The sequence below is a fragment of the Rhopalosiphum padi genome, chromosome 4 (assembly GCF_020882245.1).
Source record: "Rhopalosiphum padi isolate XX-2018 chromosome 4, ASM2088224v1, whole genome shotgun sequence".
Classification (NCBI taxonomy): domain Eukaryota; kingdom Metazoa; phylum Arthropoda; class Insecta; order Hemiptera; family Aphididae; genus Rhopalosiphum; species Rhopalosiphum padi.
The window spans coordinates 15872824-15888415 of record NC_083600.1 but is presented as its reverse complement, the minus strand read 5'-3'; the positions used below and the strand labels follow the sequence as shown (position 1 = coordinate 15888415).

The 15592-nt window shown below is 28.7% G+C and overlaps 4 protein-coding genes across 5 annotated transcripts; 3 read left to right on the top strand and 1 right to left on the bottom strand.

Annotated features, from left to right (window-relative positions):
• Positions 1–34: 34 nt before the first annotated feature.
• LOC132930985 (TELO2-interacting protein 2-like) lies at positions 35–4233 on the top strand. Its single transcript, XM_060997140.1, has 8 exons — positions 35–262; positions 589–729; positions 1214–1310; positions 2208–2709; positions 3179–3301; positions 3422–3589; positions 3656–3859; positions 3925–4233. Exons 4-8 carry the CDS (start codon positions 2221–2223, stop codon positions 4186–4188), a joined length of 1248 nt encoding a protein of 415 aa, XP_060853123.1. The 5' UTR covers positions 35–262; positions 589–729; positions 1214–1310; positions 2208–2220; the 3' UTR covers positions 4189–4233.
• On the top strand, positions 1317–2057 carry LOC132928757 (DNA repair protein XRCC2). Its single transcript, XM_060993622.1, has one exon. It carries the CDS (start codon positions 1317–1319, stop codon positions 2055–2057), a length of 741 nt encoding a protein of 246 aa, XP_060849605.1.
• A 445-nt stretch (positions 4234–4678) lies between the features above and the next one.
• On the bottom strand, positions 4679–8058 carry LOC132930984 (zinc finger CCCH-type with G patch domain-containing protein). Of its 2 annotated transcripts, XM_060997139.1 has the most exons (12): positions 7849–8058; positions 7711–7792; positions 7463–7630; positions 7311–7406; positions 6601–6708; positions 6391–6531; positions 6181–6323; positions 5908–6110; positions 5715–5851; positions 5463–5583; positions 5250–5402; positions 4679–5189 (listed from the first exon to the last, which is right to left on the bottom strand). In XM_060997139.1, exons 2-12 carry the CDS (start codon positions 7732–7734, stop codon positions 4888–4890), a joined length of 1596 nt encoding a protein of 531 aa, XP_060853122.1. In that variant the 5' UTR covers positions 7735–7792; positions 7849–8058; the 3' UTR covers positions 4679–4887. The 2 variants fall into 2 exon arrangements, with proteins under 2 accessions (XP_060853122.1, XP_060853120.1); XM_060997137.1 differs by having other exon boundaries at positions 7711–8058.
• A 105-nt stretch (positions 8059–8163) lies between these two features.
• On the top strand, positions 8164–11976 carry LOC132930983 (asparagine--tRNA ligase, cytoplasmic). Its single transcript, XM_060997136.1, has 12 exons — positions 8164–8399; positions 8773–8921; positions 9037–9298; positions 9440–9597; positions 9659–9802; positions 9869–10017; positions 10086–10214; positions 10285–10420; positions 11012–11125; positions 11189–11320; positions 11381–11512; positions 11648–11976. Exons 1-12 carry the CDS (start codon positions 8357–8359, stop codon positions 11777–11779), a joined length of 1680 nt encoding a protein of 559 aa, XP_060853119.1. The 5' UTR covers positions 8164–8356; the 3' UTR covers positions 11780–11976.
• The last annotated feature ends 3616 nt before the right edge of the window (positions 11977–15592 follow it).

The window sequence follows — 15592 nt, the reverse complement described above, 5'->3', positions numbered from 1 at the left end:
AATTTCTAACTGATATCATCATTCATTATACCTACATAAATAATTATTTATTATCTATTTAATAATTCACTATTGCAAATTTCTTTTAATTTAACTTTTTTGAATTTTTGTCAATTTTCTGAAAACAATACCACTTTTAACTCGAGTCTCAAGTATATTTACATATTAATATTACATACCTATGTATATTTTTATGTGTGATCAACTTTACTTTTTTTGGTTGTCATAAAATATGATTAACAAAGCGTTGAACTTGAAACAAGTGAGTAAATACTAAATATACAAAATTATTAATGTGATTGTGTGTTTCAAACAAGACTTATCCAATATTAATTATTTCATTTAAAAACAGATTTACACCATTGCCATCACTAGGCACTTTTTTGCCTCCACAAATTTTAAAATTTTGACTAATATTTTCTAAAATTGAGAGAAGTTCTGGTTTTCAAAATATAATTTAAAATTTTTAAAATTTTTATGATGTATTTATTCAAGTTACTTGTTATCAAAATACTTACTCTTATTATAAATCTGTAACAGTATATCAAAAGGTTGTTAACTTAATTGTTTTATATTTTTATGTTCTAGTTTATGCTACGTCAGAAATCTTTAAGACTGTACAGAGAATTTTTAAAAACAATTAAGAACATACCATTAGAAAGTGATAGACAGCAATTTTACAATTGGGTAAAAGACGATTTCAAAAAAAATAAATTTGAAACAGATGAGGTTGGTTTTACTTTATTTTCAAATAAACTATTTAAAATCTATAATTAATTGATAGCAAACTGTTTACCATTAGTTGATCGAACATGTAAATATAATTTTATTATATATTCCTTTTCATTATATGTAAGGCATTACAATAATTAAATAATATTTGTAATATTTTATTATTTTTATAATAGTAGAAATAGTAATATCCATTGTTGTTTTTTATATAAAAGTGCTGATTTGTGTACTTAAGTCCACAAAATAAATGATAATATAATATAAATTAACATATTGCATAATTTTCATTAAGTAAAATATACAGTTTATACTTTTAAAAAAATATTTGTTTTTTTTTTAAATTAATTTTTGTATCAATGAATAATATTTTTTAAAAATTAATGATTAATATCATTTTATTTTGAGTACTATACAGTTTAATGACAAAAATATATTATTTATATTTAGCGACTGTTAATTTAATAGAAAATTTTTTTTTCAGTATTCTATAAAAACTTTACACAAATATGGTGAAAAGTCACTGACTGATCTAAAACTCAACTTAGCTCTTAGTAGTCCAAAAACTTCGTGAGAACAAGGTAATTATGGAATTTAAATCTCAAGCTGAATCTGGTTTACAACTTTTAGAAAGGCTTGTAGCACGGCCGATTATTAAAAATCTAACACCTCTATTACCAGACGAATTGACTAGCGAGACCATAGAAATAATTGGAAATGCATCAACAGGAAAAACGTTATTTTTGACCGAATGTGTTGCTAAATGCATCACTCCTCAAAATTCTTATGGCTTGGATACAGGTGTGGTCTACATTGATCTAGATGGACAATTCAATATCACCAAACTAGTCAAAATAATTAAACGTTTAGTTAAGAATGCTGATGATGAATTATTAAAAGTCTGTCTAAATAAATTAACATTGATCAATTGTTTTGATAGTCCAACTTTATATGTTACATTTCAAAGATTAAAACTGTTTCTTACTGAACATTCTCAAGTGGGGTTAGTTATTTTGGATAGTGTTTCTGCAAACTATTGGCAAGATTCTGTATCTGGTGGTGAAAAGTATATGGATACATATGTAGAGAAAATGATATCATCATTGAAAATTTGTTTGGAAGATTTTAAAGTACCTATTATGTTTACTAGACAAAGTTATTTTCAGTCTAAACAAAGTGATTCTTTATTAGATTTTGTAAATCGTAAAATTGAGTTCAAAAGGTTGGATTCTGATTTTTATGCAACTGTAACAAGGAAAAATGTAAACTTTTGTTATAAATTTAATATTAATGAACAAGGAATTGGCGAGTTTAATTTACAACTGTAGCTATATACATATATTTTTTATATTATTGTAAATTAGTATTTTTTTTCATTGTTAAATAATCCTAAAATGATTGAATAAAATTTATATTTCTTAATATTGTTTAATTTTTTAAACCATGACTTATTTATTTGTTTTTAATTTGCTCTTTAGGTAAAATTAAAAAATGGAATTAAACACTGATCTAAATAGTACATTAAATCTTGAGGAGATTATTAAATGTATACAAAATGGGTGTGTACCAGAAGTACCAACTGATGAAAATCATTTGGCTGATCGTGATGAAGCGTTATTGGCTCATTTAGAAATTGCAAAATCTATTTTAAATAAGCTTAGCATTTTGTTAAGTAGACTCTTAAATAATGATGTAGACCTTCAAGTTAAGCTTCAGGATATAATGAACCCATGCTTATATTTATGTGGTGAACATTGCAAATCAAATTTACCGTGGAGTGATGAAGAAAGTCATACATTAATGAAAGTGTGCGTTGAAAAATTGTGCAGTCTCGTGCATTACGTAAACTTTGAAGAATTAATTACTCATTTAGATATATCTAAGATATTTTTTGGTTTGCAATGTAAATTAGAAAATGCTAATTGGAAAAAATATCCGGCTGCTGTTGAATGTTTTTTATGGATATTGAAATGTTTAAAAGTAAGTTGACTTTATAAAAGACGATACCAAATATATACCTAATATTTTTGTTAATTTATAAAGATGTTGCACCAGTATGTGTTGTTTCTATCTTACAAACGTACATGGAAAATGTGTGTTGTTTATATAAATTTAAGGGTGAATTGATTTATTTTAAAATGGGAAAATAAGAATATTACCTAGGATATGCAATAGATTTTTAAATTTTAAAGTGAGTTATGTAATTATATAAAACATTACAATTTTAAAAATGATTATTATACTCTCCTTAAAATATAATTATCACTAAAAGGCTGATATCCTAGATAATAATCTTACCTTTAAATTTGACAGTAGTTCATTTCATTATAATATTGAAACCAATTTGAAGTGAATTTTTTTGAATAAAAATTTCTTATGTTGAAAGTTTGTAATACATGTGGGTGAAGTGTTCTTTTTAATAAAATGTACAAAATACTGTTTGTTCTAGATGCCACATTTAAATTCTGTATTATACCTCGTGATGCCATTACCATTAAATATGTTTGATGATTACCAAGATTCAAGTATACTTACCGCTTTAGATGCTTTTCAACATATCATTGATAATACAGTTAGTATAAGTTTTGGTTATTATATTATGATTATTACAATTATACTGTTACTTTGTGCTTTAAAATAGTATACCTTGTTTGAAAGTGTTAATTGGATACTTTACTTTATTTGTGTTTAGCCATCTGTTGAATTAGCAATGAGTGGCTATGACATTGTTTTATTGAAGTCATTAGAAACTGGTCTGCGTTCATTTGAATATCAACTAATACCTAATTTAATGAAATGCCTTTTATCGCTGATTTCAAAGATGCAAATGAAACATTTGAATAATAAAAATTCTTTAGAAGTAAATGTCTTATATTGTTATAAAAATCATGTTTTATTTTAATTAAATAAATTATATATTAATTAGTGGACAAAGTTTGATGATGTTATGAATATTTTATTGCCACGAATGGAACTAGAACGTAAACATGAACCAATTGTATGTTATGCCTCAATTTTTCCGCTTGTTTTGGAATCCGCTGGACTTTCTTGCATTCGTTGGTCGGAACGTTTGATACCATTATTTACAGAATATATTATGAACAGTCAATCTACTTTTTCCACAGTGAAGGTAGGTTTATTGAACTCAAAGGCTATCCTCATTAAATTTACTTATATTGTGTAATTCATCTTTAGGCGATTGAAGTATTTATTCAACAAACGTGGCCAAGACAATGTACACATTGGAATGTGTTACTAGTAATATTGATCAAAGCTCTATACAGTGAAGATAAAAATTCTGTACAGCCTAATAAAGAAAATATTTTAGCAATTATAGAATGTATTAAAACATTAGAAGCAGCAAGACCTGAATGTATCCGTAACGTTTTGAATAAATTAAAAGAATGTAAAGAATTTCAATCAAAAATTATATTTAAAAAATATTTAGAGATGTTATAGCTCAATAGTTGTTAGTTTAAATATAGTAATATTTTTAGATTGTAATGATTTTTTTATTTACAATCTTCCTTATTTTTTTAAGTTAATACTTAGAATTGTAATTAGTGGCCAGCTATTACATGTCTTCATGTCTTAAAAGATGCTCAAGCACTTCTTTCATAATCGGGGTGGTTGGGTTGTAGCTGATGGGTCTAGGACATCCACATCCCAGTATCAACATACAAGACTTATTTTTTAACAAACTGATATTTAAGAACTTTAAATGCTTTGTACTTAAAAACCACAATGTCTATATGCCATATGGCATTTGGTATGTTGTGCGAATGTAATTATGTTATGTATTACAGTAATACATATACAGTTATAATCAGTTATACTTTAATAAAATATAGTATATTTTGTATATAAGTAAAAATAGTTCACCAGCACCCACTAAAATTCATACATTTAAAATTATTACTATATATTTAAACAAAAAATAAAATCAATGTTTAAGTAACCATACATGATATATTTATAATTTATATATATTATACTTCTAACTAGATACATTTCGTAAACATATTTTTATACATTCTGTTTTACTTGAATACTTATGATAAATTTTATTTTTATTTACTTCTAAAAATACAAACTCAATTATTTTTCAAATAATATTGATAAACATAGAATTATAAACAATATTCTAGTAAATATTCATTAAAACACAGTCATTTTTTTGTGAGTTTCTCTGTTTGTATGTTCTTTTTGAATAGACTTTTCTTCAGCTTTCAAGTGGGAGAGTTGATTATTTGCTTCGATCAATTTATGATTGACCATATTATACTGCACTGAACCAGATGTACTTCGGTTCAATGAATAATTTAACTCTTGAATATTTATTTGTTGTCGTTTTATATCTTCTTCTATTTTTAAACTTCTAACATTTAAGTCGTGTATTGTAGAACTTTTTAATTTCTTTTCGTCTATTACATTTTTATTTTGATTGATGTTCTTGATATCTATAACAAATAACAAATTATAAAATTAAATGGTCAGATACTTATATTTAACCCACTTACTGAGTTTATTATTGAGAAACGTAAAAACATCCGGAGGTTTTTCCAATGCTTTCTCATAAGATTTCTTCATACATCTTTCAAGTCTCAATTGTTGTTTGCGTTTTTTACGTGCATCTTGAATTTGTTCAGTATTTTTTATAGACATGCAGTGGTCTGAAAGAAATTAAAAATAAATTAAAGGCTTTTTTTAATTAATTATTATTTACTATTTACCTAATGATTTTCCTTTTGGTAGAACTGTTGCTTCTACAGGGTTAATTCGTCCTTCTCCATTTTTACCCAAACCAGCACCCATTATATATCCCATTTTAGCCATTAATTTTGAACCAATACCCTAAAAAAAGAAATTCAAATTATCTAAATATATCTTATCTATTATTTTGTGCAAACAGGTAAACAAAACAAAGTAAAGACAGTATTATATTTATTTTCTTGTCACTATTATAAGTAATTAAAAAAATATACTTTTGTATGTTTTTCCCAGCTTCCGAGTGAATGTATAGTTTCTGTATTTAATAGCACTTTATTAATTATTTCTGAATCACGTTCTTTAATTTTACTTTCTTCGTCACTATCAGATGACAATTCGTAAAATTCTTCATCTATAAATATATAAGTAAATATATTTCATTCCACTCCTATTTAAATATGATAATACCATTCCCAATCAAAGGAAAAATATTTTGCATTGGAACTTCTATTTCTCCAAGTCCTTTAGTTTCATATTTAACAATACAACTTCCATCATTATTTGTTGTACCATGAGTAATATCTAAAACCACGGCTCTAGACCAAAGTCCACCTTCACATGATTTTGCTAATACTAGACTTCCTTTTTTTAAATTTTTAAAATCTGGTTCTCTATACATTAAGGCAAAATATAAACATATTAGCAAACATTATTAAATAATAAACTTGTATGCTACATTACTTAAATTCTGTAAGACGCGATAAAGGAACTTGAGTTCCGTGTGAAAAATAACATCTTTCATCAGAATATTTGCATTCACCACTTAAAAAAAATTGACAAGGTAGCATTTGTTTGCATATTGGATTTGTATATAATACAGTAACCTGATAAAATATAATTTTAATGGATTAAGAGTTCTAAAATATATTGTTATTATTTGAAAAATTTTACCAATATATCATCTAATGATTGTTGATGTGTTGAATCATTCACTTTAACAGACATAATGAGTGCATTATGATATGTTGATGAATCATAGTCTGTTTCAAATGGAGCTTGACATTTAGATCCTTGTAAATTAGCCAACTCATTCTAACAAATAAATAATTATAATTAATAATTTATTAATGAATTAATATAATATAATATAAATAAATTTACTTCGATTCCAGTAGTCTCATGATGCTCATCAATAATATTAGAAGAATTTGTGTTATCACTATCTGAATCAATTTCAATTACTGTATTGGATGAATGACTATCTGTCACCTAAAAACAAATTCCATTAATTTACTAATTAAATGTAGTTTTAATAATGATTATATACACAATATCAACTTTGTGTTCAGCAGTTCCAATTTTGTGTAGCAACCCTTAATAAAAAGTGAATTGAATTTAAATTATCATACTTAAAGGTGAGAATTTTATCTGCATTTTCCATGGGTTTTTATGATATTTTAATTTTTACAAAAGTTATGAGTATGTCAAGTATAAAAAATTAAATGTATTCAATTGTTAATTGTTTAAAAATTAAAATAACATAAAAATCCATAAGAAAATATGGATATGTTGTTCTTAATAATGGATAAGTAAACAAATTATTGTTTTTATCAAAGGTTTATAATAGGTCAATTTACTCCAACAGTTATTACACAAAATTTGAATCTCTGAAAAGAAATTAGCTATGTTGTACGTTTGTAAGGGTACCACGTCTTCTAAAGAAAAGTTAAAATCGAGATAATATATCATGTTCACTAGTTCTAGTTAAATTATTTGTTTATTTTTATTGTAATTTCTAAGTTTTAAAATATTTACTGATAAGTTAAAAGACATTATGATTATATTATAACAAGTAACTCTGAATTACATACTTTTTTATTTTCAGATACATTTAAAATTTCACAGGACGATGTATCATCTTCATCATAATTTGTATTTTGTGTTTCATTGATAGTTTCAATTTCTGACTATAAAATTTATATTGATTCACTAAAATATTAAAACGAACTGAAAAGATAATTACCTTAAATAGAGCATATTCATCATCTAATGGGTTTTGAGTGGGTTGTTTTGGTTCACAAGTTTCACTAGTCAGTGCTATAAGCTCAACTAAACTATCTCGTAATGACAATAAATCATTCAATTGGTCTATACTTTTAGTATGTTCGATAGCTTGTTCTACTTGCTTCAACTGAAAAATCCAAATTGGCAATAATTAGTAATTATTATTAAAATTTGAAATTTACATGCAATTGGATGTTTGAAATTCACCTGTACTTTGTAGTTTTCTGACATTTTACATACTATAAAATAATACCCCAGTTATTGAAATTAAAATTTGTACAATAATTATCTGTAAATCAATACGGATTACTTATTTTTTCTTTATTCGTAATTGAAATTTCATACTACTGTTGTAGTTCTGTGGTTGTAGTATACTAGTATATTATTATATAAAAAAAAAAAAAACAATGGCAAACAATAAATTTAAAAATTTAAACAGAAATTTTTATTAATATTTAAAATTAATTTCATCGTTAATTTATCAAAATTAATAGATTTTAAAAATTACAAATAGTGCAATTAATATATGAAAATTTCATTAGCTATAATCAATGCCGTAATAATCTAAGACCGTGGTGGAGTGCAAAAACCAGCAAAAACATTTAGATTATATTATCAGTATTATCAGTATTTTATCATTATCTCGGCCGAAACAGTAATACACAAACAGCCTAACACGAGTCTACAAAAGCGATTAAACGTCACTGATCACTGATCAGTCTTCATCATTCGAGGCAACGTGGAGTTTACCTTTATAGTTTATAGTGTTTTAGTATTTTACAGCAGAACATTGCAGAACCACAGAGATCGCAATTCAAGATTGAATCAGTGAACTCGGTTAATATATATCATCATGTCTGAAGATACTGTCGGTGCTGTGGAGAAACTTTCTATTGGTAATTAAAAGATAATTTATAACTGATGATCGATTGTTAGGCAGTTTGCCTTCACATTTTCTCTGAAGAATTGTCGGTTAAAGAAATATTGAATTACTAACATAATACACAACAAGAAATAATAATAATAATACTACATATTTTAGTTTTCTATTATATTATTATACCATGCTGTCATACCTGTAAACATATTGGTAAATTCATTTTTATTTTTATGTATATTTAAATTATACACACTGCATACCACAAAAGGGCTAGAGATTCATGTTGACGATTTTAGTTTCAGAAATATTATATAAACAATAAATTATAGTTTTGAATGTGTAGGTATCAGTAGTTATTGAATAGCAAATAATTTTAATGGATATTTCAGGTGAACTCTACACATCTGAAAAACATGGTGATGATACATCTGGCGATGGAACAGAGTCAAAGCCTTTCAAGACCATATTGCAGGCCATGAAACATGCTGGAAAAGAACCATTTCCAGTGATTTATGTGGATTCTAAAACCGAAGGCATCGTATGTGATAAATACTTTTTTTTTCATATAATAATTTTGATACATTGGTTAATTAATAACCAAATGCATATTATGATTTTAAGCAATACATTAACAAAATACATGTATTTCACAGAAATTTGAACCAGCTCCTAAAACTCAATTAAAGAAAAATCAAAAATTTTGGGTCAGGGAACATCATAAAAATTTAGAAAAAGCCAAAAAAGAAGAAGAAGATGCTGCTAAAAGAAATAAAAATCTAGAAGAAGCAAAAAAATTAACATTATCTGAAGATTCTACTTTACCACCAGCAACTTTGATTAAAATAAAGAATGCTTCTGAACATCGAAATTCAAGGGTTAAAATGTACGGATGGGTACATAGACTTAGGAGACAAGGTATTTTGTAGTTGTATAATCTTAAAGCTAAGTGATTGTCTTTACTCCCTTGACTATAACAGATTACAGTTAAATAATATTGCAAGCTTTGAATCAGTCAATTCAGATAAATGTCTTGTTGTAATTAGTAAACATTTTCAGGAAAATCCTTAATGTTTATCACTTTAAGAGATGGCACAGGATTTATACAAACTGTTCTTAATGACATATTATGTCAAACCTATAATGCTTTAATGCTGTCTACTGAATCGTCTGTTCTTCTTTTTGGAGTTTTGAAAGAAGTACCCGAAGGAAAGTCTGTAAGAATTAGTTAAATTAAAATGTAGTCATAAATGTTAAATATTTTTGTATGTTAAATAGGCACCAGGAGGACATGAACTTCAAGTTGATTATTGGGAATTAGTTACATTAGCACCACCTGGCGGTGCTGATTCTATTTTAAACGAAGATGCCAATCCAGATGTGTTATTGGACAATAGGCATATTGCCATTCGCGGAGAAAATGTAAAATTATAATTATTAATTGATTTTATATTATGCTTCATGATATTAATATCTTTTATTTTATAGACATCCAAAATTTTGTTAATGAGATCAGTGGTTACTCAAGCATTCCGCATGCATAATCTAGATAGAGGCTGCATTGAAGTTGTACCTCCTACATTAGTACAGACTCAAGTGGAAGGCGGGTCTACATTGTTTAAACTAGATTATTTTGGGTAAAAATATTTTTACCATAGTATAATATTATATAATATTATAAGCTTTAAAAAAATTTAATGTTTAGACAAGAAGCATATTTGACTCAAAGTTCCCAGCTTTATTTAGAAACTTGTTTACCAGCACTTGGTGATGTATTTTGTATGGCACAAAGTTATCGTGCTGAACAGAGTCGTACGAGAAGACATTTATCTGAGTAAGATATTTTTTCAAATATGAACTCTTCATTTTGCTATTTAATAGAGCTATCATTACTTTTATTTTAGATATACTCACGTAGAAGCTGAATTTGCATTTATTACCTTTGATGATCTATTAAATCGAATCGAAGATTTGGTTTGTGATGTAGTGAGACGTGTTTTAGAGTCACCACATGCAGATATTGTTAAACAATTAAATCCAGTAAGTTTTTAGATTTTGAGATATAATATTTTTATTGAAACACATACTAAGCAATATGCTCTGTCCTGTGAGAAAACAAATTTTTGTGTAAGTCAATTTACCCCTTATTGTCATCAACTGGAGTTCTGAGAAATATAAAAAAAATTAAAAATATCTATCTATTTCTAGTTATCCATGTATTAAAAGATACAAAATATTTTGATAGGTTATCATATTTAGTAAATATTAGATAAAAGTATCTAAAATTACTTATTTATGAATTATAACAAAAAATTTTTGAAAATAAAGATGATAGATTCTTTTTGATTTTCCTGATTATTTTGTATTAATCATTTTCACTTCTGTCCCCTTTAAGTGAAGGATGAAGCAAATTTTTTGCTTTGAAATAAACTGAGATATAAACACAAAAAAAGGAAAGCATATCAATGTGAAATCAATACATTCATCACTTTGCCCATAATCTAAGATAAAATGCCTAATTGCTGTGATCAATTAAACTAATACTAGAATTTACTATTATATTATTATTATAATTAATGGTGAATTTTAATTAAACTAAAATTGGATTTATAGTAATATATGATTTTTAAGGAATTTACTGTACCAAGTAAACCATTTAAAAGAATGGATTATAAAGCGGCTATTACATTTTTGCGAGAAAACAATATAACCAAGGAAGATAATTCATTTTATGAATTTGGAGAGGTAATTTTGTGTGTAATACTAGTCTATATTTTTATGTTTTTATTTATAACATTATTTATTCAGGATATTCCGGAAATGGCTGAAAGAAAAATGACGGATTTGATTAATCAGCCAATTATGCTGTGCAGATTTCCCGCTGAAATCAAATCATTCTATATGTCTCGATGTCCTGAAGATAATACTCTTACTGAATCTGTTAGTTTAATTAGATGTGTTAAGTATGATTATTAACTAAAGTATGTAATATTGTCTTAGGTGGATGTATTATTACCGGGTGTTGGTGAAATTGTTGGTGGTTCAATGCGTATTTGGGATCAAGATGAGTTACTGGCAGGTTATAAAAAGGTTGGAATTGACCCAAAACCGTATTACTGGTATACTGATCAGGTTAGTAAAAATTTATGATTGTGATTGTGATTTACATGATTAAAATCTAGAATAACACATAAATGTTTTTCTGATTTTAACATTAGTAGAATATAGTAAAATTAAAGTGAAACTAAATCATTATTTTTAATTTAGAGAAAATTTGGATCATGCCCTCATGGTGGATATGGCTTAGGATTGGAAAGATTTATGTGTTGGTTATTGAATAGATACCACATCCGTGAAGTTTGTCTGTATCCAAGATTTTTAGACAGATGTACTCCATAGAAGTAGTAATGAAGTATCAACATAATAATAAATTTTATGTGACTTAAAAAAAAAAAATTGTAGTAAATTAGTTTTTTTTCTTTATTTATACTTAAAATATAAATATTAAAATACATAATTCAAAACAAATTTTTGTAATTCTAAAATTTCAAATGTTCATTAATAACACATTAAGAATTAAAATATTTTAAAATTTATGTCATAAGATAATTTTTTATTTATTCCTCTTTAAAATTGAAATATTCTAAAACAAGTCAAAGTACAAACACTATACAAACTGATAATATTTTCAATTTTATATTGTATAAAGTATAATAGGTCAATTCATTGGAATACTATAAAGCTTGTAACATTAAAGCTGCCAGTTGGTTCTGCTTTTCCTATGTAGCACTTGGGACACAGAGAGAAAATAAATTGTGTGCTGTCGTTCTTTTAAGAATTAGGTGCTATACTAAGAACCTAAAAATATTACATTGGTCTTAGTAATCTGCCACTAGTCTGCTACAACACTCTTTAGTAACTATATCTAGTTGCTTATTTTTCTCATAGTCTTCCCGGTGTATTCTTACAAGTAGACTTCTTCTTGATGGTTCTAACACTTCTAACTACTAATTGTTGAACCTATCTTGCTGCCTCTTCTTTTAAATCTCTCTTGCAATAAGCTTTGAAAATATTTTAACGATTTTATGAGTGGTTAATTTTTAATAATTGATTTATAAACTCATAAATAAAAAAAAAACACAGTAATTCATTGTGTAAATATGATTTTCAATTTATTCATATTTTAATAACAAATCAAGGTATATATAATTGGTATAAATTTTGATTATAAAAAAAGTTTAAACAAATAAAACAAAAATTAATTTCAGAAAAAAATTCGCCATATGGGCTAACAGTAGATATAATACATTTTGATAAATAAAACAGTGTACAAAATGGTATAATAAACAATTTTGATATGTAGCAAAGTGAAATGAATGAAAAAAAATTATTTGCGGAAAAAATTTGCCTAACAGTTGGTATAATTATAAATGAAGAAAAAACATCGACAAGCTACACGAAATTAGGTGAGGGGGGGATACGAGATGGCGATTCGGTGCCAACATGCAATGTGTTACAGGCCACTGGTCACCTCCGCTACGTTTTCCGACCTGACCCACGAACGCACGAGTGTCACGAGATCCTTCGCTCGGGCGCATGATACGACGACCACTAGACGGCAAGGCGAGGCCCGACAGCTTCGGCCGCGGGAGCGATGGTTGACGGCGAGCGGCTAGTGCGCGCTTCGGACGGCGGTGCAGACGACGACTCTTGGACGAGCGACCGAGACCAAAACGGCACAAGGCGAGCAAAGATTATTTTAGCATGCGGATGGACGTGACCCGGCCGGCTGCGGTTCGCCTCGCCACCGGCGTGTCCCGTAGTCGGCCGCGTCTGTCATCGGCACAGTTTCCACGGGTCCGGCGCCGTCGACGTCCGTGTTCCTAGCTCAAGACAATATTATATCGTCCACTCACCTGTCGTCGCCTGATGCATACACGGGTACCACCGTGGCGGGATCGTTGCCCGCTAGCCGTTCGTCGTCGTCAACGTTCATCATCGTTCCGCACACGAACCGAACAGACACCCGTCTGTCCGCGAGTGGTCGGAAAATGTGCTCGGGCAACATATACCGCCGCGCACCGTCTGTGCTCTGTCTCTGTCTCTGATTTTTAGTCAATGTTAGCGTATATCATTCAAATAATGTTTGTGTTTATATTTTTGTTTCAGAAATAATCCTAGATTTTCTTATAGGTATATTTTAAAATCATTACGGTCATCTGTAATCTTTTAATATTACAATATGTTCATATAATAAAATCAACGCGTAAAACATTAAAATATTCGCTCGACAACGTCTAACGGAATTTTATAACAACACAGAAAATGATTAATTTTGTATTCAATTTTGTAGATTTGTACGTTGTAGAAATTCACGGTCAGCGTCAAGTCGACCATAATATTATACATTAATAATTTCGGACGTCGATGATATTCAATGGTCTCCGGGCTCAAAACTGGTTCGATCAATATTCAATCGTATAAAGTACCGGCTGAGAACTCGGCGTTTTCACATAATCCCATTATACCCGCCGAGGTTCTCGTCGTACATTATCCGCGAACGGTATACAATATGGATTATCCCCGAAACTTTCGGGAAGTCTTTCGCAGTCGTCTTCGGCAATTTATGTGCAGGTGACTCGCCGTAAAGGTGAAGTTTACGCACCGTTGCCGATTTTCTAGATGTACAATAAGTTTGAAGTGACATCCTCCCTGCTGTTATGAAGCGCTGCATATAATATAATATAGTCTATACTCTATAGGTTTATTCTAAAATCCTGAAGTTAACAAAACCCCCAGCCCGTCACCTATAATCATCGATCGTTCGCGATTTAACGTAATGGTTGTATATAATTGCAAGACATTAGCGCATTACACGCAATTAAAAAATACCAAACAAATGCAATCTACGAAATGACCGAATTCATAAAACAGTATGACCTATCATATGCCATCGCCTTGATCTTAAATTATTTAGCAATGTTCTTTTCTCTTTGACTAAATCTAATACTTAGATCGTCTTCAATTCCGTCTATTTTATTTTCTCCATTTTACGCCAACACCACATTTCAAATATATAATATATATACTTGTATAATATTAGTATGTACAATGTACGTCGTACATATACGGCTTATGTGCTGAAGTTAATCAATAATATCATTCTACTCAATAATGTGCTAATTTGCATTTTAAGAATTTTACTTTTTCTTGTTTATTTAAGCAAAATGTTAGGAATTAAAAATATATTTTACCTATATTTATTTTACTTTCAGCTTATCGGGACTGTTATAATGATAGTGAGGCGCATGGCGTTATTCCTTTTATCATTTATATTAACCAACTGCGAAGGACACATGCGTAGGTACGTCGTATATCTATATAATTATATTATAATACACGACGCGCCTACTTTCATGTAGCTTCGTTAGTGTTTGCACCACAATTTATTCGGTGAACTGAAATTAAAAAACTCGACTACGAGTATTTTGAATATGCGGTCTACTACCGTAGGTATATCCATAGTACTAATATGTATCATCGTTTCTCCTTTCGTTGACAAATATGGGAATATATATATTATTTTATTCGTTTTCCGGTCAACATCACGCAGCGTACAGTTATCTCACTCGTATCATCGGCTTATCCTTCGCGTTTTTCTTCTTCCTTTTTGCTCGTACCGCAATATAATTTCGTGTACGAATCGTGCAATGACCGAGCAACAAAAACACTATCACCACTGCTCTCTCATCCGTCCGTCGTAAGTATCTACTATATACGACCGTGTAATATGTTTTTTTTCGCAGTCAGTAGTCTACGTGAGAGTAGTGGCGGCGATGGGAAGTGGAAATGCGTATTTCATTTATCCGTCATCAGACCACGGTCTTGCGGATGTCGCGAAGCTCTTCTCACACGTGCATATATATTATATAAGTATTATACACACGCGGAGACCCTCATATGTGTTTGCTTGGGCGCTTAAACGCGGTTTGCAATGTTCGCATTACACGCTATACCTACATACCTATATAGCATATATTTATATACGCGTATCCATACGTCGTAGACATACGGCGTTGAGCGCGTAATATAGGCGAAAGTGAGAAGCGAAAGAAGAAATTGATATTTATATAAAAAGAAAAAAATTATTCGTGTATAATATATATTTTTTTATCCCGAATCAGTTGACAACCAACACACACACACACACAG